Here is a 27,802-nt window from a genome sequence, read left to right as displayed (position 1 = left end):
TTTACAACAATATAGATGAAGCTTACGAATATGATGTTGAAGGGGGAAAAAAAGCAAATTCTAGAGGGCTGCATCCGGTTTCAGGTGCTTTTTACAAAGTTCAAAAACAGCCCAAACTGAACAATTCCCCTATATTAAAATACATGATTTTAAAAAAGCAAGGGAATGCTAACTAGATAATTAGGATAGTGGCTGTCTCAGAGAAAGAGGCCAAGGAATAAAGTGAGGGGAAGCTCATGGAAGATGTACACCATTGTTAGAGCACTAGTGTTCAGGTTGGGGAGTAGTATTGTCATATTTGTAATACTATTATTATCACTAATGCTAAAAACATTAATCAATTACCAGGCCATGCCCAGATGAGTGAGCCCTGAGCCCCAGGGCTCAGGAGGAAGGCATTCTAGACCACGCTTATGAGCTGGGGACTTTGGGCAAGTCATTCCACCTCTCTGGCTCTCTCCCTTTTCTCAGCTATAAAATCAAATCTCTGTACCAGCTACAGGGAAAAGACTAAGAACACATCACTGATATAAATTATGAGTAGCTAGCATTTCTTGAGAGCTTACTGTGTACTAGGCACGGTTCTAAATGCTTTGCATATATTAGCATACTTAATCCTCCTGCTGGCCCTAGAGGTAAATACCCTTGCTATCCTCACTTTATGGATAAGACTGAGGCCCCGAGATTAAGGAACTAGGCAGAGGTGGAGCTGAGGTCTGAACCCAGGCATCTGGCTCCAGGGTCCACACTCAACAAGTTCACTACAAAGTGACATCAAAGGAACCAAGTACACACGAGGAGGAGGTTGTTGTCAGCATGGCTCTCCTGGGCCCACAGCACCCAAGGATGTTCATTCATTTATACAATGCATAAACAAACGTCACTATCAAGAATGCCTCAAATCCATTTGGAAATGAACTTGCGTTACCACACTCTTTCTACTAAGAACCCTTCCAATTCTGGAATCCCCTGTTTTCTGTGTCTCTGCAAAGTCTGCTACCACCTCAGGACCCACTCAGTCTCTCTCTCTTTCTGGAGGACTACTTCAACCTCCCCCAGACAAATCCCATCCTTCACTGAGTGCCTGGGCGTGCTACTAAGGACACTGCCTGGGCACCCTTGACGTCACTTAGCTCTGTCCATCCATACAGGCAGAGGACACTGTGTCCCCTCCAGGTGGTCCTTGCCACCAGCCAATAGCTGCTCCCCAGTGCCACCCAGTGTCTTCCCTATCCTGGGGGCCAAGCAGGGGAGCCCAGCGGGTGGGTACATGATTGCCCAGGGTTGAACGTTCAAGGCAATACATGGAAGCCCGAAGAGGGCCTAGTCCAGGGCTAAACAGACAGCTCAGCCACGATGTGTAGAATACACACATGAATTAATTGGCTGGTACAATATTAGGTACAAACCAGTGCGGGTCTTCACTGTGGGCGCCTGGAGGAGGAGGATCTGTAACTTGGAGCAGTCGGGGAGGCTTCCCTGAGTAGAGGCGAGGAGAAGAGGGGAGGGCCTCTGGGTAGGGATGCTGGACCAAGATAGGTGATAGGGGGATAAGTAGAGGAACTGGTGGGAAGAGAACAGAGATCCATCAATGGGTAATCACTGGGGAGAGGAGGAGGAGACCCTGGGACTGGAAGGCACCATCCGTCCACAGAGTGCCACCCAGAGGACGGCAGGACCAAGAGACCCTGGCTAACAGGCTACGGCTCTGACTTTGAAATCACCACCGTCAAGTGCCTCCCCTCCCTGGCCTTTCACTAGCCCCACAGGACCATCTGACACACTGCCTTGTGCCTCCACGGGAGCCTGCGTGAATCACTGTAGTGCCTCGCTTCTCCACAGGAACGCACCCTTGGCCCCAGCTGTGATCCTCCAGCCATTTGCTCCAGTAGGCACCTGGAGACAGTCCCAGACGAGCCATTCCTGGTACCGGGGATCCTGTCTCGCTTTGTGCTGAACAAAGACCCACACACAAGAGGGTTTTGGGTCCTTTTGTTTTGTTTTTTGGTTTTTTTTTTTTTTTTTTCTGGTGTCTATCTGAAATTCTGAGTTTTAGAAAACAGTATCTAGTAAAGGGCAACATGGGTGCTCAGAGGCAGGGGATGGAGCAGCTGACCACTAGAATCAAAGAGGACTACCGCAAGGGGCAGAATAGTCTCTCCACTTCCCTCCAGGCACACAGGGCCCTCTGCCCACAAGCCAAGATTCCTGGGCTTTGAGCACACCCCCATCCCCCCAAATTTGGCCCCTTGGATTGAGGACCTTCTCTAACTCCAGGCCCTGGGGAGCCCTGCAGCCTTGACCAAGCCCTACCCGAGGCCAGTCTCACACTTAAATTGGCAGGGGGTGGGGGAGGGAACAGAGACAGCAAGCACATCACAGGGGGCCTGCCCTCACCTTTGCTAAACCCCCCTCTAGTAGGGGCGTCAGGTGCTGCCAGGAGTCCCTACCTGGGTTCCAAGGAATTCTTGGCCTCTCCCCTCTGCCACTTTATCCTCTCTCTCCTGCCTCAGGCAATGGGGAGAAAGCAGGCAAGCTGTCCCAGCAGACCAGGTCCCATGCAAGGACAAAGGGTCTCAGAACCGGTGACCCTCACTTCCCTCACCCACACTCCCTGCTGGATGTGGGGAAGCCCCAGGCGCTCTGCCTCCTGGGTGTCCCGGCTCATTGCTCCCTGGGCATGGGAGGTACCAGTGTTGGAGCTGTTGGCATAATGACCAGCCGGGCTGAGCCCAGAGCCCTCAGCCAGGCTGGGCTGCGCACCCTCAGGCTGCCTAAGCCAAGCAAAGGAAGACTGATGGTGGGCTGGGCTGGCCCCGGGAAAGGGCTAGCCCAGATGGTACTGCCCCCCACCTCAGGGCCTCCTGCACTCCCAGGGCACCTCCCACATGCCCCTTCTCCCCCACCCTGAGCCCAGGACCTCGGAGAACAAAGGGGATGCCTCCAGCATAACCAGGGCTGAATGGGGCTGGGCTGGGACCCAGGTCAGGAACAGGGAGGGGACAGCCCACTGGGCCTGGCCCCACCCCTCCCCAAAGTGGAAGCCACCTGGAGGGACACATCTGGGCGGGGAGGCTCGGCCACCTCACAAGAGGGTGGGGAGGCAGAACAGGATGCTCCCTCCTCACCTCCCTTTTCTCAGCTGGTTCCCACCTCCCACCGGCTGCCTAAGAATGAAAAGTGGGGCAGGAGGAGGTGAGAAACCAGGGCTGAAGACAGACAAAGGGAGGCCCCTAAAGGGTTCCTGAGTCCTCCACAACCCCAACTCCCTCCCCTGCACTCTCCCCACCCCCCAACTCCCCTTTCCTCCCTCTCCAGGGGCCAAAGCAGGAAAGGGGTTGCTCTTGTCAGGGGAGGGAGCTGGTGCCCAGGCTGAAGGCTGTGGAGAAAACTGGTCCCAGACTGGCATCCACCAGTGAGCCGCCAGTGCCCAGTGCTGGCCAGGGCTGCCTGGGGGTATCTGGGATCCGTGGAGAGGTGCAGCCACCCGCTGAGCAAGGGGCTTACCCTCCAGGATGAATAGTGCTCAGAACGGGAGGGGGCATGGGGCGGGGGGTGGGGGGCAAGCAGGACTGGGACCCTAGCGGGTCCGCCCTCCACAGCTCCGGCGTCCCAGCTAGCCAACACGGAATTTGGTGGGGTGGGAGGAACGGGAAAGGAAGAATCTTCATTTCTGAGGCTTGAGGAGGGTGCGACCCCAGAAGGGAATCTGGGTGCCGCTGGGGTGCCCCGCAGCCCCAGGAGGGCGCAGCCGGGCCAACGGCGGCCCCCACGGGAGCTCGCCGCGGGGCTGCCCGTGCGGGGCTGCCGCTCGGGGCTGCCCGCTCGGGGCTGGGCCGCGGCCGCCGGGCTCACCTGCATCTCGGGCGCACCGTCCGTCCGCTCGGCTCGGTCACCAATCGCATGTCTCCCCTGCTGGGCTTCAGCCCCTGCCCAGCCCCCTCCTCCGTCTCCTCCTCCTCGTTCGACACCTCCGCCCGGCAGTCCGCGCGCCCTCGCGGGGCTGTCTGTCCGTCTGTCTGCCCCACCCGGGTGGGAGCCGAGCCGGGGCCGGGGCAAGGGCGCGGGAGTGGGGAGGCGGGAGGCCGCGGCCCCGGCGGGCGGAGGGGCGGGCGCGCTCAGGACGCGCGACGCGGACTCGGCGAACCTGGTTCTGCGCCCCGAGCCGACCTGGAGCCGCCGCCGCCGCCTCTGCCGCTGGGGCCGGGGTCGAGGCCGGGCGCGCTCCGCAGCGGGGCCGGGGCCAGGGCTGAGGCCGGCAGGCAGCGGCCCCGCATGCTGCTCGGAGCCCCGCGGCGGGAGAGGGGCCGGAGCGGCGCGGGTGGGGACTCCGCGCGCTCCGGGGCCGGGGCCGGGACCCGCCGCCGCTGCCGCCTGCGCTGTCGCCGGTCGCCCGCTCCGGCTCCCGCACCGGCTCCCGCCCGGGCTCCGCGCTCTGCCGCGGCGCGGGGAGGGAGCGCGAGGAGCGAGCCGGGGAGGGAGGAGGGACCGAGGGAGGGAGGGAGGGAGGGAGCGAGGAGCGGCGGGAGCCGGGCGGGGGAGGAGAAGGCGCGGCCGCAAAACCAAGGAGGGGGGAGGTGGGGCGGGGGGCTCGTCTTCTTTCAGCGGAGGGGGCGGAGAGCGAGGAGCGCCCCAACCACTGCCCTGCACCGATGGGGCAGCGAAACTGTCAGAGGGGACGCTGGCGAGGGGCGCGCCAGGCTAGCGCCTGAGCCGGCTCCCCGGAGCGCCAGCCCCGCACCGGCCGCGCCCCTCCGAGTCCCGGGCTCTGGGCGAATCCCGGGCTAGGCCGACCCAGGGGAGTCCGGACTACGGTCCTCCCTGAGTGTGCACGTACCCTCTTGTGTGGCCACATGCGTGTGCATATGAGCGCGTGAATGTATTCACACGTGTTAACCAGGGTCACTGCACACTGCCGTGTGGACGGACACACGCACGTGAACGGGCAAGGCTCCCCACCCAGCCAGGGTTGTTTAGAGGACGGCGTGGGGTCAGGCCCGGAGCCTCTGTCCTGCCCCTCTTCTCCAAATGTCCGCGAATCTCTGTAGGGCCCACACCCTGGCGGCCTTGGGGCCAGGCAGGCAGAGAGGGCAGCTCCGGGGGGACCGAGAGGAAGGCGCGCCAGCTCCACGGCTTTACCCCAAGCGGGGTCTTCACCGGCCCTTTGCAGCCGGGATCCCCGCCCAACCCGGCTTCCTGTCCAGCAGAGGGCAGCAAGCCGCTATGGCCGGCTCCGGCCACGAACACGGCACCCATACACCAGCAGAGGGCAGTGAAGAGCCTCAGTCTGGGTATAGAGGTCCCTCACTTTGATCCCAGTGATCCAGAGGATCCTGGGCTAGGGCCACACACTCAGATGGGCCTAGAGAATGGGACCTCTCCTCAGAGAGCCAGATCCTCCTTGATCAGCAGATGCGGAGGATCAACTGTCTTGGCAGTCTGCAGAGTGGACTACCACCCTTAGGATCTCACCTCCTTCTACGTCCCCTCCATCTCCTTGAAGCCAGATGCCCTTTAACACTAAGTTAATTTGATTAGAATAACCATCAATGCTCACACCACCTGGCACATTCCACCCTTCTCCACTACTGAGAGTGCATCCCATTAGCACATTAGCGCCCCTGACACCGTGAGCCCACAGGGGTAGGGGTTCTGGCAGGCGGAGAAGGAAAGTGAGGCTGGCGAAGAGAAGACTGGCCCAAGGCCTCTCAGTCTCTGAGACAAACCCCGGGATCCTGCTGCCAGTGTCCCCCTCCCCCAGCAGAGCCTGCCTGACATTCATTGCAGATACCTGACTGGCATGGTGGGGCTCCCAGTCTCCCCTGACCCCCAACACCATCTCCTATCTCCACTGTTCAGCCTCACACGCACAGCCCAAAGAGTTGCACAGACCTTCTGTTCCAGCTAAACAGATTCCGGGTACTTCTCAGTCTCACTGCCACACCACTGGTCTGGACAGTCCTGCCTGAAAAACCGTCCCGTGTCCATTCTTATCCTAGGCCTAGCTGGAGCCCCTCCTAGCAGGTGCGGATGCTGTGCGCTCTCCCTTCATCCTCCAACAAACCGCTGAGGAGGCGCTGTTGTTCCCCCGGGACGGAGAGAAGGAAGCCCAGGCTCAGAGAGATTACATGCCTTGCCCACGGTCACACAGCGAGTAGAGCCTGGAATGGGAATTTGAATCGCCTTCCATGGCTGAGTAAACCAGTAGGGGGCAGGCTTGGCAGAGGGACTTACAGGTGGGCGGGGAAGAGGGGAGGCGGCACAGGTGTCCTCGTCTCTTTCAAGAGCCCGGCGCAGGCGGCTCCCTGGTCCCTCAACTCTCTGCTGCCTGGACCCCCTTCCCAGACTCCCCAGCTCCCCCACCCCGGCTGCTGGTGAGTTACCCGTGAGCTCCCGCCCTCCCGCGCCGCCTCCTCCCACCAGCCCGACAGGAATAGACGCTCTCTAGCTGCTGCGTAAAGGCTCCGCCAGGCGCCCGGCGGGCGCGCAGACCCGCTGGGGGGCGGGGGCGGGGGCGGGGGCTATTCCTGGTGCGGCGACTGACGCAGGCACAGCGCGGCCACGGCATCTCCGCCCCCGACTCACCTGCTCCCAGCCTCAGTGATCTCGGAGGAGAAATGGGGGAGAGCCCACTGCCCCCACCCCCAAACCCCAGATGCTGGCTAAGGAAGTCGGCGTCCGGGGGTGGGGCCTTCTGGGGCCCACCATTATCCCTCCGCGCCTTGAGGCAGCAGGGGTGACCAAAGAGCCTTGTCTGGAACTGCGCCGCAGCCTTATTTTCTCCATTATACACAGCATCCGGGCCATTCCCCCTTGCCTGTCTCTCCGAAAGAAATGACTCCCTCTCTTACTTCACCAGTGGAAACAATGGGGTGGGGGAGGAAATGGGGGAAGAACTTGGAGAAAAGGCCTTTTTGAGGGTCCAGCCTGGGCCTGGTGAGAGTGCAGGCTGCTGGCCTTGTCACTCAAAGACCCCATAAAAGGGTGGGGAGGTCTGTCACTGGGTCCTCACCCAGTCAGATGTCTCTGCATGAGCTGTGGAACAGGCATCTCTCAGCTCCTGCTGGTGGGGTGGTCCCCAGCAGAGCCCTCTCAGGGATCCCAGGGCCATGGAGAATGTGAAACATTGGAGTGGCCTGGCCCACGGCTTAACTGACACAACCAGGGGATTATAGGCTGGAGCTACAGCTGAAGAATGTTCCCACACTTTCAAGCCTTAGTCCTTGCTGATCCACCTGCTTGGTGTGCCCTCTGCCTGGTTTCCACCCGAGCTTCAAGACCAAACTGAGACCATTCTCTTCTATTCTTGTCTCCCCTTCCGAAACTAAAATGGCCTTAGAAGCAAGGCCCCAGTCTCCTCTCTCTCTGTCCTCAGACTAGGAGCTCCCAAGAGCAGACCTCAACCTACCTGTCTCACGGGTGGGCACATAGCAGATCCTGGCTTCAGAGTGAAAATTCAGCAAGTCCCAATAAAGCAGGAGCTGATGGACAGAAGAAGAAGCCAGCCTGCAGTGGCCTGAGTGAGAACAGCAAAGCAGAGAAACTGGAGCGGGTCTGCCAGAGGACTCTGGAGGAGGGGACAGGGCCCTCGAACCTTTACTCAGCCCCTACTGTAAGCCAGGCTCTGAGCTATACTTGACATACTTTGCCCTTCAAGACTGGTATTGCTATCCCTACGGTACAGATGAAAAACTGAGGCTCTGGGGAGGGCTGGTATCTTGCCCAAGTTCACTGTGTAAGAGGCAGAGCTGGGCTTTGAAGCTCAGTGTGTGTCTGATGTCACAGCCCAAGCGCTGTGCTCCCCACCCCCACCCCCACCCCCGCCCTGGGCGGCTGAGGATGCAGGAAGAGGGGCCAGTCCCCCAGGGCCCAAGAAGGAATGGGTGGCACAGCCAGGCCTGCCAGTATGCCTGCTCCATGCTGGTCCTGCCCGCTTGCAGCCCAGCAGCCCGCGGGCTTTTACGATGATGAGTATTTCTGAAGCCACTTGAAATTAATGACAGCTCTAAAATGGCTGGGACAGTGGAGTCATTGCTGAGACCTCTAATTAGCAAGAAAAACGGAGACCAGGGGCCGGGGGGGGGGGCGGGGGGGGCTGGACAGGCAGCACAGGGCATGGAGCAGGGTTAGGGAGCAGGTTGGAGCCAGGATCTAGTAGGAGTTCCCTGTGGAGCTAGTGGACCCCATGTCCCAGTGTATACCACAAATTTGATTCTGAGTGCTCTAAATAACGCTGTGTGACCTTGAGGGGCTGCCAATGCTCCCTGGATGAAAGCTGCCCCAGCTAGGCAATGAGGGGATGGTAGGGGTGGGGAGGTGGTGTCTCTGTGGCCCCACCTAGATAGTGGGGTGAATGGGATGCGGCCTCAAGAGGGGGCCCCTTCCAGGATTCTGAGTTCCTAGGAGACTGAAGCCCAGGAGCTGGGGGCACCGCAGGCCCCCAGGAGTAGCGGAAGCCCCACACTCACCTCTGGCTCTGGCAGCCCTCTATGCTGGGGTTGCTGAGGCCACGGGTATAATGAAGTCAGAAAGACTCGGCTGGAGTGAAGTGGGTCAGGACGTGGCAGAAAATCCATAGGTCAGGGCCCTGCACTGGTGCAGCTGTGGAGGGGGGCAGGAGATGGGGGGCATCTGAAGGGGCTGGCAGAGAAGTCCCTCTACGAGGTGGCCTGGAGCTGTGGCCAGGGTTAGGACCTTCCTGCCCCCTCGGAAGCCCCTTCCTGAGCCAGATGCCAGGGTCCCAGTGAGGCATGTTATAGAGGGTCGGGCCCAGGAACCTGCAAAGGAAAAGACACTCATCTGGGTGCACCCCAGCTCCTGGCCTCCAAGCCCTGCATGGGGCAGCGAGCCCCAGGGAAGGGCACCAGGGCTCAGCTCAAAGGGACTCTGCACATAGCACATGTGGAGATGTGTTGATCATAATGGAGGGACACCCACTGTGGCCAAGGCTGAGGCCAAGACTCCAAGGGCAGAGGTGCAGAAAGCCACCATCACTTCCTTGGGGTATCCTCTTCCCTGGCAGCCCCCCAGCAAGCATGTCTTGTCACTGATAGCTTTCTCAGACTCTCGACTCATTTCCTCCCACCTTTCCCCTCTTCCCTTTCAATTCAGGGCTCTGTGTGGCCCCCTCCTTCCAGAAGCCTACTCTGAGCACCTCAGTCTCCTGCTCTGTGTCTTGGGTACCTCTGTGGGCCTCAGTTTCCTCCTTTGGAAGACAGAATATCAGCAGAACACATTTCATGGGGGACGGTGTGAAGATCTCATGACTTAATCCAGTACTTGATGCTGGGCCTGGCCCACAGTGGGTGCTTGCTAAATGGAGACACAAAGTAGGTGCTTGCTACATGGTTATTATACTGTTACGGTTTCTCTCTGTTCCCTGGCCCCCCAGCCCCTCCTCTGTAAATACAGGGCTTGACCGTAAGGTTCCTTTCAGCGCTCCCACTAGGAGAAGCCTCGACCAAGTTCTTCGGCCTCTGAGAATCAGGAACACCCTCAAGGCAGGGATTGATCTTGTGTCTCCTCCAGTTTCTGCAGAGAGCCCAGAGCCCTGATTCCAGAGGGGCTGATGTGTGCAAATTAAACTCAACTGAAATCCACTCATCAGGAAGGACCAGTAGTTTCCCTTCCCAGAGGAGGGGGGGGGTGCCGGGGCATGGGGACAGGGACACTCGAGTCCTCAACTCTCACTTCCCCTTATCTTGGGGCCTTGGTCACCCACGCCTCCACTGGAAATGTTCCAGCATCCGTGACATTCACTTATCTAGCAGCAATGTAGGCAGCAGCCTCCACTACTTGGAATCACACTGAGAACTGGGGGAAACCAAAAGGCTCCTGGAGGACCCAGGGCAGGAGCCCTGCAGAGACATAAGGCCTCGGGAATGGCCCTTACTCAGCCTGGCCACACAGCCCTGCTGGGTTGGGTGCCTGGTTGCTGCATCCATAAGAGCTGAGAAGCAGGAAATTTGTCTGGGGCCAGTGAAGGGGCTCGTCAGCCCTGCCCACCCCAAAGTCCCTCCTGATGTTCCTGACCTTGCAGTTAAAACACAAGAAGTGTGCACTCCATAAAAACAAAAAGATCCCCCCCTCAAAATTACAAAAACACCCAAATGATTAAATTGAGAACAAAAACAAAAAAGCAAATATAAAAAGCAGTTTGTAAAAAGGGACCACTCCCTGGCTCTTTGGGAATCTGGGCTCCAGGCTTGGCAGAGCAGCTTCTCCTGAGAGCCTGGGCTCGGCTGTCCCCATGGATCATGTCAGGGGGCACTTGAGCTAATGTGTGCAAACAGGCAGCACTATTAGCAAATCCATTCATTAAGCGCTTGTCTTGAGTTCCGTTGTGCAGCAGTCTTGTTTATTAACTTAAGTCGGAACCTGTTATTAAGTCAAAGGCAGCGGGTAGCGGCTCAGAAGATGTCTAGCCTTAGAGCCGAGCAGTCCTGAGTTCCAGTTCTGGCTCTATCTCTAACCGCTGTGTGACCCTGAGAAAGTCACTTCACCTCTCTGAGCCTCAGTCGTCCTGTGATAGGCAGCTCCCTAAGATGACTCCCAATGGTCCCTACCTTCTGGCATCTCCCCTACTGCGTGCAATCCCCTCCCCTTGAGTGTGGGCTGGACTAATGGAGTCACTTCTAATGAAGAGAATCTGATAGGGTATCCCTTCTGAGATTAGGTTATGAAGAGACTAGCTTTCATCTTGGGTACCCTCTCTCCATCACTTGCTTGTTCGCTATGACACATAGCATATGCCATATTATTAGCTGCCCTGTTGAGAAGCCCACATGGAAGGGAACTGATGTCTAACCAGCACCCCCACGAAGTCCTGAGACCTACCAATACCCACACGAGCAAACGTGGACCCAGACCCTGCTCAATTCAAGCCCTGGATGACTGATGCTCTGGCTAACACCTGGACTGCAGCCTTGTGAGAGACCTGGAGCCTCCAGCTAAGGCCTCCACCTGAGCCTCACTTGGATTCCTGACCCACAGACCTGTAAGATAATACAAATTTGTTGTTTTAAGCCACTAAGTTTCAGGGTGATTCGTTATGCAGCCACAGATAACTAACTCATACATACTCCATCCATGAGACGGGCAAAAGTGTCTTTCTCTCAGTATGGCTGGGGGCATTGAGATAATGCAGGCAAAGTGCCTGTTGCTGGTCAGGGTGAGAAATGGCATAGCAAGTTCGCAGTTATCAAGTAAAGTTGAAAAGATGCACACTCTACAGTATATACCCTGGAGGAACATTCACGGAAGACAAGTACAGGAATGTTCACAAGTGTACACAGAGTTTCTACCAGTGGGGAACTGGAAACACCCTACATGCGCATCACTAGAACGGTGTCTAATCATACAGTGGAATACTACGCAGCCCTGAAGATGGACACATTGGAGCTCCACACACCAGCTGGGTGATCTCACAAACACAAGGTCAAGAAAATAAAAGCCAAAGATATGTATAAGATGATACCGCCTATATAAGGTTTAAAAGCAAGCCCCAAACCTTATAAATTGTGTATAGATACCCATATATATAGGCAAAGTCTAAAAACATGCATAAGAATGACCTATACTGGTTCCAGGGGAGTGTTCCCACTGGAGAGAGAGGAAGGGGGAGTGGTAGAGGCAGGCCCACCCAGAACCCCACACTCTGAGGTGCTCACTGTGAGCAGGCTTGGTGGTCCTAAGCAACACATTTTATCCTCTCAACAGTCCCATGGGTCTATTCTATTATTCTCTCTTCTTATAGAGGAGGACTTTGAGGCACAGGGTCTCCAGGGAGACCTTCCCAGGCCTTCAAGTCCAGTGGGAGGCCAGGGCTTGGTTCCTCACTCTGCCATCCCCTTGGGGGAGGAGGCCACATTACCTCCCTGGCCCCCATCTATTCTTCTGTAGCACGGGAGAGACTGGTCCTCTTCCCCCTTCCTGGGTGTGGATTGAGATGCTGGGAGTCTTGATTCATCAATCTGGAATATTTACAGGGCCAAGCCTAGGGCCACACAAGGAGGTGTGGACAAGAGAAGGTGTGAATAAGAGGATTCAATTCAACACAATTCAGTTCAATTCATCGACTCATTTCCCAGACAGACAATGGTTGAGGTTAAGGAGTATTGTTTGAGCGCTTATGACACACTTGGCTTTGCATTTGGTGCTTTTATAAATCGTGTCGCATAAGCCTCAACCCCACCCAGCAAAGTAGGGACAGTTATTATCTCCATGTGCCCCCTTCCATGTCCAATGTGGCCAACGAACAAATGACCAGCAACTTCCCCAGGTCACACAGCAGAGCTGAGATTATCACAATTGGCCCTCCTTCCATCCTGACCTGCCCTCTGTTTGGTGCTGGGGGCAGAGATGGAGGGCCCAGGCTTTGCTGTCCTTTGGGGGATTCCAACCCAGCCGAGGAGGATCTGGAGGAGTTTCAAGGAGAAGGAGGTGTGTGGTGGGAGCAACCAAGACGGGTTTCCTGGAGTGGAAGGGGCAGGTGTTTCAGTGGGCTCACTGGTGGTGAGGGAGGCGGGGGATCCATCCATCCATCTACCCATCCATTCACTCCTTCACTCAACAAACATTCAAAATAGCTTTCTCTGTGCCCCCAAAGAGCCCACGGTCTAGCGTGCAAGACTTAATGCAGTGTGATGCAGGCGGAGAAGAGGAGAGTGTGGGGAGATGCACACACACACAGGAGTCAGGATGGATCACTGGGAGGTGGTGGTGGCTGAGCTGAAATCCAGAGGCTAAGTAGGAGTCAACCAGCCCTACAGAGGGTGGGGGATGGTGTCCAAGCAGAGAGAACAGCAGGTGCAGAGGCCTGACCCTGGGATGGTGGGGATAGACAGCTGGTCCTCGGGAAGGCCAGAGCTGCCCCGGGTGGTTCCAGCTTCCCCAAGAGGGGGCATGGAGCTGAGGCTGCCACAATCTGTCTCCCAGGTATGGTGCCTGCCTGCTGCATCCTCCAGCCAACTGGACCCCCGTGCTGGCTCAGCCCTGTTGGGCAGGCCGGGCCCTGCTCCAGAGGGACTAAGAGCAGGGGAGTTCGAACCATCACGATGCATGTAATTATGTGCAAAAATGAAGGCTAGCTCCTTAATAATTGATGGTGGGAGAGAGTAAACATCGGCAGAGGCACCCGGCTGCATCGCCCTGTCCCGTCTGGCTGGGACCCAGGGCGGCCGCCTGGCCACTAATATGCCCATAAATTATTGAAGTTATAAAAAAGAAAGCAGGTGTCATGTCGCACCCATAAACAGCTTGTTAGCTAAGACTAACAAAGGGGCGGCTGGCCGCCAGGCAAGGCATGGGCTCCCCAACACCCTGCCTGCTTGCAGAGGGAGATGGATGAGGGTGGGTGAGGCGAGGGCCTGAGAGGCTGGCTGGCCCCGCTCCCCGCCCCCTCCCTCCTCCTGACCCCCTGGGGAGTCAGGTGGTACTGAGCAGATCCACTGACTCGAGGAGCCAGCACCGGACCCGCGAGCTCTCCCTCACTGCGGTGTGCACGCAGACGCCGGACAAACCGGCATGGAGGGCGCTAGGGAGCCCAGAGAGCTCTGAGGCCAGGGCTGCGGAGAACCGGGGACTGGGCCCAGATACACGTGGTGCACATCCCAGGGAAGCCACTTGCTGCTTGTGACCTTGAGCAAGTCACCTACTCTCTCTGAATCGCTCTCCATCCATGCCACCTGGGGATAGTCGTGCCTACCTGGGAGATTAGGAGGAGGGTCCCAGGACAATTTGTGTGTGATAGGTGCATAGGGCACTCCCTTGTCCCCCCCAATCTCACAGGAGCTCCTAATTAGATCAGGCCTAATGAGGCTTCCCTCTGCTAGGCTCTCTTTCCGCTCCATTAAGGCCTGCGTCCAGGACATTAGTAGAAAGGGGGGGGGCCGGGGGACTGAGAAGGAGGAAGGTGCCCAGCTGCCAGGGCTTGGCCCACCCCAGGCTCCACCACACACAGGGCATCCCCACCCCCCAGGGAGCGGAGAAGGAAGGTGGAGGCAGGGCTCCGGAGGCAGGGCTGCCAACAGAGAGAGGCTTCACCGGGCATGGGCAGGGAGAGTAGGGGTGGATGGGAATGCTGGGATTTTGGATCCTCAGTGATGAAGAGCCTGGCACCCCACTCTCTCTCAGGCTGAGGGTCTTCAGTCTCTGGGATACTTCCTTCAGGGAAGTGGAACCAGGCAGCCAGATTTGGGCACTTGGGCACCCCTGGTGTGCTCAGCTCTGCTGAAGGCCACACAGGGCAGGGGGGGGCAGTCCAGGCCTAGGAAGGCACCCCTCTCCCCAGCCTGGCCCTAAAGGGGCAGCCAGTTCACACATAACCTGCTGGAGGCCACACAGGGAGCAGGGCTGGGCACATCACCTGGGCTTTGGGTGGCCAACAGGCTCCTCTCTCTAGTCCTGGACTGTCCCCCACTGGTACATTAGTTCTGGAAGTGGTTTCCCTCTCCCAGAGGAAAGAAGGGAATCCTGAAAGTTCTTGTCAGCTACATTCTGGGCTGGGCCTCTCCTCTGGGGGTCCTCTCTGCACCCCTTATCCTATCTTGTGCAGCCTTGGTCTGTCCCATGGCAGCCTGTTTTGCACATGGACGAAGAGGCCTCCTAGCTGTCAGAGGCCACACAAGCCAGTGCTGGAGCCTGGAGCCTCGGCCTCCTGCCTCGCCCCACATCAGTTGGACTCCGTCCCAGGAGGAGGTGGGGAGATTCTCACGCTCACGCTCACGCTCCATGCTCGGCGTTATGTTGTAACAACTGGGACAAGCGCTCTGACAGCCACTGTGCTTTGGCATTTCCAGGAGCTCTCTTCCTGCCCAACAATTCCTGGTCCTTCGCACCTGCCTGCCTATCACCTGCCCGCTGGGGTAGGGGCCAGCTGGGGCAGGGGCCTGTAGTAGCAGCCAGATGGCCTGGGCAGAGACGGATGGAGGCATCTCAGAGGGCAGCTCTTGGGACTGGGTGCTCACTCGGAGCCCTAAGGATACCTCCCTCCTCCAAGAGGGGACCTCGTTGGCCCAGGATTACATAGGTCATATGTGGGGGAAAACCCAACATGTCCGTCGGGTTTCCAAGACTGCACCAAACTGAATGGCTGCAGGGGTACGGGGGCGGGGGGAGCATGCAGAAGGTGCAGGGATAAGGCCACCAGCTGCTACAAAGACCAGAGCAGGAGGTGTACTTTTGGGGATGGACTGGTCAGGTCAGGCCACAGCCCCTTTTGGCCCCCAGAATTCAGCATCAGCCCCTCTCTGACCCCTTGAGGGTCTATCCCTTCCTGTCTCTGTCTCTCCCTCCATCTCTCGGGCTGACTTTCCTTCACTCAGAGGGTCAGGGGAGAGAAGGCAAGCTGCACCCCTGGACAGGTAGCAGGTGGCCCTAACCAGGCCCCCTGGATGGTGCTGGAAGCTGAGAGGGAAGGGAGAGCAGGAAGGCTGCCTGTGCTGGACCAGGTGGGAGAGTAGGGCTGTCCGGGAGTTCAGGGGAGAACCACCAGGACAACCTCAAAGGCGGGAAGGGTCACATCTTGATAAGGACTGCCAGAACTATCAGCCGTGGTCAGGTTACACGGAGGTGTGAGAGGCTCACAGGGGCGTGTAGAAGGGGGTACACAGGGAGGAAAGCCCAGGAGCCTCGGGTCCCCAGGGCTTCTGTGGGGCCTCTTCTGGCTGTGTGGCCTGCACTGTCTTTCCTGCCATTCTTGGGCGTGCCACCCTACCAGTCACAGTATAGGGGCAGGGAGGGGAAGTACTGAAGGCGGCCCCCCCCCAAGCACCATGGTCTAGGGTTTGTACCCCGTGAGGAGCCACAGCACTGGCCCAGAGGCAGCAGGCTGAGGGAAAAATCTCAGGCAGGGACTTGGGAGACAGGGGTGTCTTTCCTGAAAGTCTGGTGCCACCCCCAGGCAGGATACCCGGGATTTTGCCCTCCCTCTTCATCTCCCTCTAGTATGGGGCTGGGTGGGGAGATGATATCTGCAAAATGGGAAATGAGTGAATGTGATATATGGGAGAATCTTCTGGAATATGGACTCCTCTGGGCAGAGCACTTGGGCAAGCCCCTTCACCTGCTCCAAAGGGTCGTGAGGATTACTGAGATAATCCATTCAGAGCCCTGGGAATTGGGCCCCGAGTATGCTTTGCCCTCTAGAGGGCAAGCCGTTGTGATCATGAGTCTAGTAGGTAAAGTTGTGTCTGCTTTGCGTGTGTATCCAATTTTTGTGGTTGCTGTTGAAATATCACTGTGTTGTGCTGGAGATCTGTGCTGTGTGCATCACGGTTAAACATGATGTGTCGCTCAGCTGTATGTGTCGGGGTTCGGTGTCTTGAGCAGGACTCTCTTCTGTATTTCCCTCCATTCTCCAAGGCCCATCGGTCCAGACGGAAAACCCAGGGCCTCATTCAGGGCTTCCCAGCTGTGCTGGGGCAGCCACTGGGGTCTGTTGTGGGCAGTGCCCTCCTTCTCTATCCCTTCTCTGCCCATGCTGTCCTAGGAGCCCAGGAGGTCAGGTTGGTGAGGGGGTACCCTGGTTCCTGGGGTCCCCATGGCAGGCCTGAGCATCTATCTGCTCCTTCTGGGCCCGTCTGCTTGTGGCATTTCTGTTTCCTGGGAAATGAGGTTGACATTGCTACAACTGTGAATGACAGCAGGAGGGCAAGAGAGAAGCCAGCACATGCACCCTGAGGTGCCAGGAAATGGGCTCCAGAGCAGGGCTGAGCCAGGAGCAGGCCGAGCCCTGGGCAACTTCTCACTGGCCATTCCTGCAGCCGATGTACGCGGCACTGGCTCCCTCCATCCCTCCAGCAACACGTGCAGAAGGAGCTGCTGTGCCCATCTCACAGATGACAAAACGGAGGCTCAGAAAGGTGAGCTGACTCACCCTATTGCAGCCAAGAGCAGCAGCCAGGGCTGACCCAGGTGACGGTCCTAGAGGTTTGGGGTCAGATGGAGGGCCCTCCGGTGGGGTCCCCTCCGTGGGGTAAGTGACATGAGGCTCAGGCTGGCTGCCCGAGGTGGAGAGATCTGGAAGGCAGACAATGGGAGAGCCCCCACACTCTCAAACCAAAACACAGACATTCAGGCAGTGTGTTCACACCACCTGCTGGGGCACGAAAACCAGCCATAAATACCTGCACTGTCGTGGTGGCTCATCAGACAAGTGGGGACAGAGGCCCGGTGTGCCCTCAGGAAATTTCCCAGTGACTCACAGACTTGACCTCCCTCTGCATACCCAGACACCCCTCCCCCACGCACACACCCCCAGAACTCACTCGTCCCGGAGCCTCTGGCCTCCCCACAAAGAGAGCAGGGTGGAGAAGACCACCCACCCACTCCCCAAACCAGGGGGCTGAGGGGTCTGGTACGAAGGAGCCCTGGCCAGCCAGCTTGCAAAGACTTCACATAGCACAGCCCAGGAAGTCGGGGCCAGAGAGGGTCCCTGGGGCGCACAATGGGGTGGGTAGGATGGGCTGGGATGGAGGGCTGACCCTGAGGCCAGCCCCTCCTCACCAGCTCGTTCTGTCGTCAGCCCAAGCAGCAGGCGGAAGAGCAGACCTCACTTCCACCAGGGCCGAGCTCTCTCTCCACTCTTGAACTTGGCAGGAATATGTTCACATTTAGTGAACATGCTGGAGGTTGGGGGGAGGGAGGCATGTCCCTGCACATATCATGGCTGAAGAGAAATGCCAGTAATGTCTGAAGTGTGGGAAGCATCCTATACAAATTCAGGCCCACTATGTTGGCCCTCCCACCCCCAGGCAGTCTGGCCCCTCACGCTTGCCGGGCTGCATGCCGGCACCCACTCTGTGCCCGCGCATGTCTTACTGGTCCCACTAGAAAGGTGGCTCCGGACCTACTTTAGAAAGCCTGGTGGCCCTTCCTTCAGCCAGAGGTTAGCCCTGGGAACTAAAGTCTGAAGAGAAGCAAAGTGAAACCCCTTGCTGATAATTCTCCCCTCGTGGTGGACATTGACCAGCCTTCCTCAGGTGTGGAAGAAGAGACAGCCCAGGAAAGTAAGATCCCAAATGCCCCTCTGACACCTCTCCTGCCTAGGGGAGCCAGCGAAGGAGCCAGCGCATGAGCAGGCCTCCGTTTCCCCATCTATAAACTGGGACAGCAGTGCCTAGCCGGCCTGCTTCATGCAGGGGCCAGCAGCAGGAGAGAGTGGTGAAGGGTCTTCTGCATGAGCCTGCTGGGGGTGTGATAGGGCAGATCCCCGCTGCAGAGGGGGCAAACACCTATGGCCCCCACAGTCAGCAAAGGCACTGACTGCTCCTGCATGTGCTCTAGCTGCATGTCAGGGAAGTGTGCGGGGGCCAGGCCTGAGGTCCCAAAGGAACTCCACCCAAATACAGCCCCCACCCCAGCCCGCCACACACCAGCTTGCAGGAGGACCCGGGCGTGAAACAGAGGCGCCACCCACCCTGGGCACACATGCTGGCATACTCTGGTTCTGTCCCCAGTGCCCTGCTGTCATGGCAACCAAGAGAGCAGAGTTGGGGGCGTGGACGGGGAAGGAGGAGAGGGGTGAGGGGAATGGGCTGTGGCTCACGATTCCTCAAGAGGACTCAGCTCTCCTTCCCTCCTCTTTGTGCCCCAAATTTAGGTCACAAATCTATGAGCAGGTGGAGCAGGGCAGGAACCACCCCCAGGAGAGCCAGAGCGGAGGCTGGCCAGCCCTCTCTCCCGAGAGCAGATGTGGCAGAGTATAAACCTGCATGCGGGGCAAGATCTGAGGGCCGGCCCCTGGCCCAGACATCTCTCCATGCTGAGCCTACCATGATTACTCTCCCATCTCCTTCCACACAGCCTGAAGTTCCAGCAGGGAACATGTCCTCCATTGGGTCTCTGAGGCAGTTCTGTCCCCAAAATCCCCCCCAAGAAGGGTGGGGACTTTGACAGGCTTAAGTGCCTGGCCTGGGATTAGCCGACCGGCCAGGGAGGGTGTGTTCCTCTAAACTTGGCCCTGAAGGGAGCCACAGACCCTGGAGAAAAATAAAAATGCCTAACACCTCCTAAGCATTTACTCTGTACCAGGCACCAGGGCCCTCCCATACTCTAGGCATGAACTGTTCCATACTCTCAGTAGCAAAACGAGGAAAGCTCTGTTAGTGTCCCACTTCACAGATGAGGGAACAGAGGCACAGAGAGGCACAGTGACTCACCCAGGGTCACAGAGAAGTCAGTGTCAAAGCTGGGACTGGCACCCCAGGTACATTCTAGCTGAAGAGTGTGGAGGCATGAGGAGGGCCCCCGGCTGGTCAGGTGTATGGTTAGGGACTTAGAACTTATGTAGTCTAACCGCCTATTTTATAGGTGCTGATGCTAAAGCCAAGGGGCACTTTCCCTGGAGGCCTCCCTAGTGGGAGTCTAGGGATGGGCGAATGGCCTGCTGAGAACCCAAGGCCCCTGGAGGCTCTCAGACCAGGCCCTACAATGGTCCCCAGGCTGTCCTGCCCCTGGCAGAGGGCACTAGAAGGCCAGAGCTGAAAGGGATCAGTCCATCTGCCAGAGCACAAGCCAGTGGAGAGTCAGGCCCAGCTAACAAGAGGGTCTGAACAAGGTGGGTAGTCATCAGAGCAGGAAGGGAGGGGAGATGAACCCTGGGGGGTGGGAACCCCAGGGGTCCCCCTGGAGCAGGCAGTCTTGCAGGAGTGGTAAAGTCCTGACATGCAGACAGGGGAACAGACTTTCTAGGAGGAAGGAACAGAAGGTATAAGGTGCAGAGGCTGGACAGAGTGGGGTCCATACAAGGCCCATGGAGTGGCCACAGTTGTCCTGCATGGGGTCAGCATCAGTATATGCCAGAAGCCGAGTGGGAGCCTGGAAATTCCTCTCCAAAGTCTCCCTCCCCAGCACTGAGGCCAGTGTTTAACCCATGGCTGAGATGCCTCCTGTAAGGCCCGGGGGCCTGAGGTCCTCCCTGAGTTTGGGCCGGGAAGACTCACAAATGCACCCAGGGTTAACTCTCACACGTGGCTCCTTTCATCGGCACTGCCTTTGAACCCAGGTTCTGGCGGGCATGCAGTGGCTGGTGGCTCAGAGCAGGCGCTGGGTCAGTGGCAGCCTTGCTGAACGCTCTAAGCCCAGGACAGGGCTGGTAAAACCTGGGGATCCTCCCTGCTGCCACGCCCCGTGCCTTCCTCTTCCCTGTCTGCTTTGCCCTTCCCTCCCGGCGCCCCGCCCTTCTTGCCTTGTGTTTTCCTATCATTGTTCCTTGATTTTATTTTCAGCCTTCAGCGCTTTTCCTGAAAGGGAACAGCTGGGCTGCTGGAGTCACAGAGGAAATATTTTTTTGACTACTTTGCAGATTCCCCTTCTCTATAAAAACTGACACCACCATTGCTAACTGATGGACGGACAGAGAGCGATTTATTTCCTTGCTCCCTTCTTCCCTCCCTCTCTCTGTTCTAGGATCTCTAGGAAAGACAGGGCCAATGGACAGCAGATGGGGAGAGGGGATGGGAAGCTGGGAGGACTTTGGTATCAGGTGGCAGCTGGGGCCCCCGGTAGCATCATTAACCCCATTTTACAGGTAAGGAGACTGAGCCCCAAGATCACCCAGACATAGGAATTACAATATTAACATTAGCCATCGAGCTAGCATTTACGGAGTGCTTGCCGTGTGGCAGGCACCGTTCCAGACACTTCACATGCAAGCAACCTTCGGAAGCAGATACGTCACTGGCCCTGTTTTATAGAGGGGAAAACTGAGGCTCACAGATGGGCAGTGACTAGCGCCAGGCCACACACCTGGGCCAGGAGAGTGTGCGTGGAATGCCGCCCACGCAACCATGGATGTGGCCATTCTGCCAGACGCCCCCTTCCCCCCACTCCAGCTGGCTGGAAAATGGGAGAACCAAGACTTGAACCCGCGTTTGCCTCCATTCTCATTCCAAGGCTGGGTTCTACTCCCAAGTTGATCGCTGCTGCAGAGAGAACATTAAATAGCAATTCTAATCATAGGATGACCTGGCCTGATCCTGACCCTGACCTTGATTGCTGAGGCCAAGGGGTACAGAGCTCCTGGCCCCTGGGCTTTGCTGTCAAGAGACGATCACGGGGAGGCCAATTTGATGTCTACACGGCGTGTAAGCACAAGCACAGCATGTGCACGGATGTGACAGAAGACCCGAGGCTCTCAGCGACAGCCACGGAGGACAGAAGTGCGGGGGAAGAGGAGGAAGTGAGATTTCAGGATAATCTTCAAAGTGAAAAAAAATTATTACGTGTCAAAAGGAGTCGGGAGGCTTAAATGGCTCCCAGGTGGGACACAGAATAAAACAGTCTTGGCTGTTATTTTCCGATGGTCTCCACACAGGGAAACCGGGCAAGGGTCGCCATAGCAACCTGGGCATCCAGCAGGGGGCGGCGAGCCTTGCAGCTCTGTCTGGGTGGAGCAGGGCCAGTCGTTGCCGCAGGCCCCACAGGGTCTCGTCCTGGGCCACCAGCTCCTCCTGCCCTTAGGTGCCATCACGACAGGGACAGGACAGACCGGAGTTGCCTGGTTGTGGGGCAGGACAGGTGGGGCAGGCCAAGTGGGGCCTGGCAGCCGCAGCTGAACATGGAGATGTCTCAGGACCGGGCTGGGGTGAGAGGAAGGGCTGGGGGGTTGTCGGAAGCAGCAAGCGAGTCCCGCAGGGTGGGCCCGGAGGGCAGAGGCCACGCATGGTCACACTGACAGCCGGGTGAGGACTGGGGAGGGGAGGCAAGCGGTAGGAGGGTCTGGGTGCTGGCGTGGACCAGGCACGGTGCAGAAGCTGGAGGCTCTCCCATGCTGCCCCGAGTCTGTGTTAATGGAGGGCAAGTAGACATCTTAGAGGCTGAGTCTAGAGTGAATCTGGCCTCCCTGGGAGGCTTCAAAGGCAGGGGTCAGGCAGGAGAGGACTGTGGAGAAGGAAAATACCACCTGGAAAAAAGTAGCTGTGGCCGACTCATGCATCTGGGTCCACACACGGAGGCCACTTTTGATGGAAAACTGAACTGGGGGGAAGAGAGAGTCCTCCATTTGTGGAAAGAGAGCTGAGAGCTCACACCCTCTTTCACGGTGTAACCCTAGTACCTGACACTCGAGACAAGACTTTTTGAATAAATGAATGGATGACAGAAGCCTGAATGAAGTGTTTAGAAAGCTACACAGAAGCTCTAAGGAGACACCTTCTCTCTGATCATGTGCAGGCTGGTATTCAAAGAGCTGCACCGCTAAAGAAACCAAACCCACCAGAGAGTCTGCCTGGCTCGGTTGGTAGAACATGCGACTCTTGATCTCGGGGTCGTGGGTTCGAGCCCCACGTTGGGTGTAGAGATTACCAAAAAATATAAACTTAAAAAAAAAAAAAGAAAAAGAAACCAAATTGACCTAAAAATGCAAATGAGGAAGTGGCTGGACCTAGAAGCCAGAACTATCTTCACGCCACGGGGACCCGAGGCACGCCCAGAGCTTCCAGCAACCCCTATCTGGGAAATGTGCTAACAGTTCCTTCTTAAGGCCAAATGATAAAAGCCCAAATTTGTATCAAGTAGTGACTGGTAACAGTCAATTTCTACCAAGAAAGTACCACATCGTACCTAGGGGTTTAGATCTAAGTCGTGCTCTGACTTAATAAGCAATGATTCTGGAGCCCGCTAGCCTCCCCACTTGAAGCCACACTTTCTCAACAGCTTCAGATGCAGAACAAGTACTGACAAACTTGAGGGCCCCTGATGGGTGAGCAACGGCAGCAAGAGGATCTACAGACTGGGGGGCAGGGTCCTGGCCGGCCCCGTGCCCGTGAACTGCCAACTCTTACTTCCCAGGGAAAGAGGCCCTGCAGGAATGTGGGGGTGTGGGGTCTTTGGGTCTCGGGGAGCCTGGGTGGAAGGCTGAGCAAGGGTGGCCTTGGGAAACGTCTCAAACTCAAGAAGTCGAGGAAAGCCACAGAGCAGGAAACTGAGTGTTGTTTCCCATTTGGGCCAGAACCCTGCTCCATCTATTTTTGAAAGAAGAACTCCCCTTGATGAAGGCCCATGGGACTCCTGAAAAGCAGGCACGTGGAGTCAGACGGTGTGAGCGGATGTCATGCATCCACCAGCTTTGGGCAAATCTTGCCTTCTCTGTGAATCGGGGAATCAGTGGGACAGAGCTGCCCTCCCAGGGCCATTGTGAGGATCCAATAAGATGACGGTATCCTAACGGTAAAGTGCCAAAAAGAGTTACTACTGTTCTTCTTGCTGTTATTGATTCACTGGGGAGAGAGGGCCCTTCCCACACTCCCTGGGGGCGGGGGCTCAGAAGCCTCTCTGGACCTTCCAGCAACATGATTTCTCCATACTATGAAATCCTGGCTGACAGCTCTTCTGTCCTCCTGAACAATCCCAACATCTCTTGCCTGCATCTGCAGCTGGAGAACAAGTGTGTGTGTGTGTGTGTGTGTGTGTGTGTGTGTGTTGCTACTAGAACATGGAAATCACACTTCCCCATGTCAATATATCCTCCAGGTCACGTCTGTACTCATACCCACTCCAGACACACCCTGCCACCAAGCCTCTGCTCCTGCTGTTCTCCACCCGCAACCTGCTCCCCATCCTGGCCCAGTTTTGTGGTTCAGGGTCTAGCTCCAATTCCTCCTTCACCAGGGAGTCCTCCTGGATTTCTCCAGCTCAGTGGTAGTCAATGGCGGACCAAAGGGGAGAAGGTGGGAAATGGGGTTCAACCTACAGCCTGTCTGTTTTGTGCCATGGCTAGCAACCATTGAGCCTCCTTGGAGGGAGTGTGCCTCGTCACACTCCCTGGTCTTTGCCTGGTACCTGTCCATCTCCCCTGACTATGAGCTGCAGCAGGGGAGGGCGGGGTCTAACAGGCCCACTGAGTGGAGAGCAAGGGACAGTAGATGCATAAGGCCCTCTCTCCCACACTAGCTACCTCGCTTTGGGAAGGGGGAATACTGGCTGGTAAAGAAGCTCTCAGAACCCTTCTGTTAGGGTTGGGGAGGGGGACCTAGGCCAATCTCTTAGTGGGGGGAGACTGAAAGCCAAAGAGGGGAAGGGACTTGCCCAAGGACACACAGCCTTGTGTGGCTGTGGACTCAAGTGCTCCAAGTCCTAAGTCACTGTCCCTGCCCGCTGTCCCTTACCCTTTCCACCTCCCCAGACCTTGCTCACTCATCTTGGGTTCGTTCATCTTGGACTCTAGGGCAGACTTGCAGTTTCCAGCCAGGGAGGATGGCATCTTCTAGAGGGATGAGGTAAGGTGCTGAGTGAGAGGCGGGGTCCCAGCCTGATGGGCCACCCAGACCACCCCGGGCCCTCTTGGTGTAGAACAGAACATTTGTTGAACAGAATTGAATTTACTGTTCGATTGCAGGAGATGTAATTTGATCTGGGTCTTATGAAGCCCTTAATAAAGTCAAGGTATTACTGGTATCTGCTGCTTTTTTTCATTTGTTAAAAGCAGCGCTGGGGTGGGGGGAGCTCAGCTGGGGGTGAGGGAGTCTGTCCATCCTGGCTCTGCTGCATCATGCCGTGTACCCCTGGGAAAGATACCACTCCTCTCTGTCCCACAAGCAAAGGTCTTCAACCGCGAGGTGGGGTTCCCCGTCCCCTTGGAGGTTGGGCACGGCCACGTGACTTGCTTTGGCCAATGAACTGTTGGTGAAAGTGCCCGCATCACTTATAGGAGGGAGCTTTAAGAGCCAGTAGCCTTGGCCAGGCCTCTTCTTGCTGCCACGGAATTTGGGGTGGACAGGTTGAGAGGTGGCAGCTCCTTCAGCCTGCAGTCTGGAGTGACAATGAAGAACAGACCAACCCTCTCCCCAGTGGTCATCAGGGCAAAAATGCACCGAAGTGGTTTTAAATCTCTGAGACTTTAAAGGTTATTATTACAGCAAAACCCGCTCAGTCTAATATGACGCCACTCCATTCCCTGTTTTCTGGATGAGGAAAAGGGGGCTCAGAGGGGGTCACTTAACCTGCTGGGGAACCAGAGTGAATTAGTAGCAAAGTTCAGAATCAGTCTCAAGATGCCTGATGCCAAGACTGTGCTCTTCCTAAGCTGGGGTCCTGGGGCTGCCCCAGGCCGGCTAGGTATGGTCAGACTCCAGCCAGTAGGGACTGGGGTCTGCGGCTTAGCATCCACTCCTCCTCATTTTCCTGTCTTTGCCGAGTGCAGTGTCCCTACAACCCCACACAGTGGCCCACCGGGGAGGCCAGACTGGGGCCTTGGTCTGGGAGGGCTAGAGGAAAGGGGCCTAGAGGGGTCATGGATAGGGTTCCAGAGCTAGGCAGACCTGGGCTTTAATCCTGGCACTGCTGCCCTTGGTGGGCGAGCTGGGGCAAGTTACTCTCCTTCCCTGAGCCTTGGTCTTCTCAGGTGTCAAGTGGGAATAATGCTACTTCCCCAGTTATCAGAAGAATGACACGAGATGTAAAGACCTTGGCACCTAGGAGGGCTTAACGCTTGGGCTCCATTATCGCTGGGGGCAGTGCCCAGAGCTGAGATGGCCCCACTCCCCACCCCAACCGGCATCCCCCCCAACAGGAATAAAGCCAGACTTCCCTCCTGTTTTCTCTAGACACATCCCAAAGGTAGCTTGCCCCTCATCTCCTGGGGCCCTACTCAGCCCCTGGAAGAGGGAAGGATAACAGTCTATACCCCCATTTATGGTCGGGAAAGGGCAGTCCAGAGAGTAGGGGCTTGGCCAGGGTCACACATCAGGAAGTCCTGGTGGAGCCGCTGTGCAGTGCTGATTTTACTCAGTAGCCTCGTTTTCCAAGGATCTGGAGGGGACTTCCCCAGAAGGCAGGCTGGCTGCCCCAGACATGACCGGCAAGGCTTCCAGGAAAAGGAGCCGGGGGAGAGCTAGAGTTCAGCGGAGGTGGCGGTTCTGCTTTGGAGCTGCCCACGTGGCCCAGGCCTGCCTGGTACCCCGTTCTGCCCCTGGACCCCCAGCCCCCTAGTTATCACCCACTTTTCTTCCCTGTTAGGACAGCTCTTCTCTACAGTGTCGCTTCCCCAGAACATGGCCATGCTGGGTCCCACCAGCACACCTGTGCTCAGGGTGGGCGCCCGTCCACGGTGGTGAGCACTGCAGGAAACCTGCAGGTAGGTGCCATCATCCCATTTTACAGAACGAGGAAGTGGAGGCTTGAGGAGGCTCATTTGCCAGAGGTGCCACAGGTATGAAGAGACGGGGCCAGATTCACACCCAGATCTGTCTGCCCCCAGAGCCTGTATTCTTAGCACATCCACCCCCCCATCCCTTACCAGATGGATGGGTGGAAACAGCCTTCTCCTTTCAGCGCCCTGCATCCCCCAAGCCCCACCCCTGCACGATTCCCAGTTCTCCAGGCAGCCTTCCACGTGTGGAATCCCACCGCCGAGCTACCAAAGCCCAAGGAGTCTCTGGTGCACTCCGGTTAGAACATTCGCCTGCCCCTGACCTCCTCTGCCCCAGTGTCGCTACCCACAGAGTGGGCACTCAGGGGACAGAGATGAGGATAGGAACCTGGAAAGGGGCCAACGAGTTGGCTTGAAACCTCAGGCAGGGTGCAGGGCTGTGTGATGAAAGGAAAAGGTTTACCAAAGGCCTGGGCAAGGGGTCAGAGGGGACACCAGACCCGACTTTGGCCCTGGGCTCAGCTCTGGGGAACACAGGCCCCCGATCAACCCCCAAGAGCTCCAGAGAGCCCCCATCGCTCCCTCTGCCTCACTCCATCTCTCTCCCTCCTTGTCTTTTCCACCCCCTTCCCCTGCCCTTTTTCCCTTCCTAAAAAACACAGAGAAATGGGATTCAGAAGCCTACACCGCCTGCAAAGTATGGTTCAGCTTCCCCAAAAGAGGAAATGCCAGCGTGCGGGTTCTCATGGCAACCCCAGCTCCTCCCCCTGCACCCACCCCGCGCCCATATGGTGAGCTTCAAATGGCACTGACTCAGCTGGGCCCTGGGGTCCAGGGCTGGGCTGCAAAGGGGTGATGCTGGTTTACTTGGCTGCTGGCTGCGCTGGCCAGAGCCCACCGTCCGAGGCAAATGAGCCCGTCACCTGTGGGGGCTCTTGTGGTGAGGGGCGGCTAGCTGCCTCCCCAAGCAGCAGAGAGGTGGGGGCAATACTCAGGAGCTGCCTGAGCCCTGACCGGGGGTGGGGGGGGGCGTCCAGCTGTGGTCAGCAGTGATCTGGCACAGCCTTTGATGGGGGGAGGGGAACCGGGGCCACGGGACAGGCGATGACAGCCCCCTCTGCCTCCTGTTCCCTCTGCCTTTGCTCCCTGACACAGGCCCTGGACTTTGGGAGTCCGTGTTAGGTGCACAGGGATGCAGGGTACAGGATGGAGCCGGGCGGCTTGCTTTGCCCCTGGCAGTGGCACCCCGGCTATCTGCCCCACATCACCGCAAGCCACAGCACCGGGGTCCCGCAGCCCGGGCCTCGGAGCTGTGGAGGGAGGAAGTGAGGCTCGGGCCCCTGCCACGACGGAGCCACCCCAGGGCCCTGCCCCTTCGTACTCCTGGCAGTTCCCAGTGCCCAGGGCAGCTCCTACCAGTCTACCATGGGCACTCCTGCTTTTCCAGGCCACGTGACTAATAAAATGGAAGCCAGTGCCAGGTAGGCTTGGGGACAGCAGGGCTGGCAGCTGAGAAGTACATCTTCTAGGACCTGGCCCGCACCCTGCTTCCTTTTCCACAGACACGCACCGTGGGGCAGTGGAGAGACGTCTAGGTCCCTGGTACCACTTCCTGGCTCCTCCTCCCTCCATCCGTCTCCTCCCAGGAGCAGCTGCTCCAGACCTGAACCAGCCCCCCCCCCCCCCCCCCCCCCCCCCCCCCCCCCCCCCCCC

General features: G+C 57.6%; 1 protein-coding gene across 10 annotated transcripts in view; it reads right to left on the bottom strand.

The window, feature by feature from the left end:
- LINGO1 (leucine rich repeat and Ig domain containing 1) overlaps positions 1–27,802 on the bottom strand; it is a 189,437-nt gene that overhangs the window by 13,273 nt on the left and 148,362 nt on the right. For 2 of the 10 annotated variants that reach the window (XM_032417929.1, XM_032417926.1), the window contains exons 5-6: positions 8,469–8,601; positions 7,409–7,516 (exon numbers count right to left, since the gene is read on the bottom strand). The exons of 3 other annotated variants lie outside the window; for them this stretch is intronic. Coding sequence is in view for 3 of the 7 variants with exons in the window: in XM_032417926.1 (XP_032273817.1) it covers positions 7,409–7,429 (21 nt within the window). In the remaining 4 variants the exon portion in view is untranslated. 5 more of the 10 variants (XM_032417933.1, XM_032417932.1, XM_032417925.1 and 2 more) reach the window with 5 other exon arrangements.

Source organism: Phoca vitulina, unplaced genomic scaffold (assembly GCF_004348235.1).
Source record: "Phoca vitulina isolate PV1807 unplaced genomic scaffold, GSC_HSeal_1.0 scaffold20, whole genome shotgun sequence".
NCBI classification, from domain to species: domain Eukaryota; kingdom Metazoa; phylum Chordata; class Mammalia; order Carnivora; family Phocidae; genus Phoca; species Phoca vitulina.
This window is presented reverse-complemented; position numbering and strand designations above follow the sequence as displayed.